Source organism: Chaetura pelagica, unplaced genomic scaffold (assembly GCF_000747805.2).
Source record: "Chaetura pelagica isolate M959 unplaced genomic scaffold, ChaPel_1.0 scaffold256, whole genome shotgun sequence".
NCBI lineage: Eukaryota > Metazoa > Chordata > Aves > Apodiformes > Apodidae > Chaetura > Chaetura pelagica.
In genome coordinates, this window is record NW_009953485.1 from 25,575 (window position 1) to 27,754 (window position 2,180).

The 2,180-nt window shown below is 40.8% G+C and overlaps 1 protein-coding gene across 1 annotated transcript; it reads right to left on the reverse strand.

Moving 5' to 3' along the window:
* Positions 1 to 1,391: 1,391 nt before the first annotated feature.
* LOC104389573 (putative protein TPRXL) lies at positions 1,392 to 2,168 on the reverse strand. Its single transcript, XM_009998581.1, has one exon. The coding sequence runs from the start codon at positions 2,166 to 2,168 to the stop codon at positions 1,392 to 1,394; it is 777 nt and encodes a 258-aa protein (XP_009996883.1).
* Positions 2,169 to 2,180: the final 12 nt, after the last annotated feature.

The window sequence follows — 2,180 nt, forward strand, 5'->3', positions numbered from 1 at the left end:
GAAATTAAGATATTAAAATATTGAGATATTAAAATATTTAGATGTTAAAATACCCAGATATTAAAATATCCAGCTATGAAAATATCCAGATATCAAACTATTCAGATAACAAACCATTCAGCTAACCAAATATCCAGTTATCCAAGGGTACAGACATGAAAATGTTTAGATCTTAACTCTGGAGAGATTTCATATTCGTGGCTGAAATCATTGGGATCTCCAAAGGTTTTGATGGAAAAAGATCCAGATATTAAAAGGTTCAGATCCCCAAAGATTCCGTGATTAAAATGTTGAGGTAGCAAGATATTCAGATATTAAATAATTCAGGTATTAAATATTCAGATATTGGATAATCCGGGTATTAAACTGTACAGATATTAAATAATTCAGGTATTAAAATATTCAGATATTGAATAATCTGGGTATTAAACTGTTCAGATATTAAACTATTCAGATATTAAAATATTAATATATTAAATAATCCGGGTATTAAACTATTCAGATATTAAATAATTCAGGTATTAAAATATCCAGATATTAAAATATTCAGATATTAATAATCCAGGTATTAAAACAGTCAGATATTAAATAATCTGGGTATTTATTAAACTATCCAGATATTAAATAATTCAGGTATTAAATATTCAGATATTTAATAATCCGGGTATTAAAATATTCATATATTAAATAATCCAGGTATTAAACTATTCAGATATTAAACTATTAAGATATTAAATAATTCAGGTATTAAAATATTCAGATATTAAAATATTCTGATATTTTAAAAAATCAGATGTTAAAAAATAGAGTAGAAAAAACATCAGGGTGAAAATTCAGATTTTCAAAGGAGGTGGCAAAAATCGTTGGGTTTGATGGTTGAAATTGGTGCTGGGGGATGAGGGTGAGGATGAGGATGGGGAGGAAGATCATTGGGAAAGGGAGGAAGGTGATGGGGATGAGGATGATGATGGGGATGGAGATGAAGAGGATGAAGATGATGGGGATGAGGATGATGAGGATGGGAATGAGGATGATGAAGATGGAGATGATGAGGATGGGATGAGGATGATGAGGATGAAGAGGATGGAGATGAGGATGGGATGAGGATGGGGCTAAGGATGCTAAGGATGGGGATGAAGATGATGAGGATGGGGATGAGGATGAAGATGATAGGGCTGAAGATGATGGGGATGGGGTGAGGATGAAGATGATGGTGGAGATGATGGGGATGAAGATGTGGCTAAGGATGGGGATGAGGATGATGAGGTGAGGTGAGGTGAGGAAGAGGATGGGGGTGAAGATGACAGGGATGAGGAGGGGGCTGAGGATGGGGATGAAGATGAGGAAGAAGATGATGAGGATGAGGGTGAAGATGATGGAGATGAAGAGGATTAAGATGGGAATGAAGAGGATGGGGATGAAGATGATGAAGATGGGGGTGAGGGTGATGATGATGGGGATGAGGGTGAGGAAGAGGATGGTGAAGATGACAGGGATGAGGATGGGGCTAAGGATGCTAATGAGGGGGATGAAGATGAGGATGAAGAGGATGAGGAAGAGGGTGAAGATGAGGGGGACGAAGATGCAGATAGGGATGAGAAGGATGGGGATGAAGATGATGAGGATGGGGGTAAGGATGCTAATGAGGGGGGTGAAGATGAGGGGGACGAAGATGCAGATAGGGATGAGAAGGATGGGGATGAAGATGACGGGGATGGGATGAAGATGATGGGGATGAGGGTGAGGAAGAGGATGGTGAAGATGACAGGGATGAGGAGGGGGCTGAGGATGGGGATGAAGATGAGGAAGAACATAATGAGGATGAAGATGATGGGGATGAAGAGGATGGGGATGAAGATGACGGGGATGGGATGAAGATGATGAGGATGGGGAGAGGGTGAAGATGATGAGGGTGGGGATGAAGACAATGAGGATGAAGATGAGGGTGGAGATGATGGGGACGAAGATGATGATGGGGATGGGGTGAAGATGAAGATGGGGATGAAGATGCTAAGGATGGGGGTGAAGTTGAAGAGGATGAAGAGGATGAGGATGAAGAGGATGAGGATGGTCAGAGCCTTCACTCCCAGGCCCCTCCTGCTGTTTCCCTTTGTCTGGGCCCCGTTCCCTCCGTCCCTCTTTGTTCCTCCTCCAGGCTTTGTCTGCATTGGCTGCTCCTT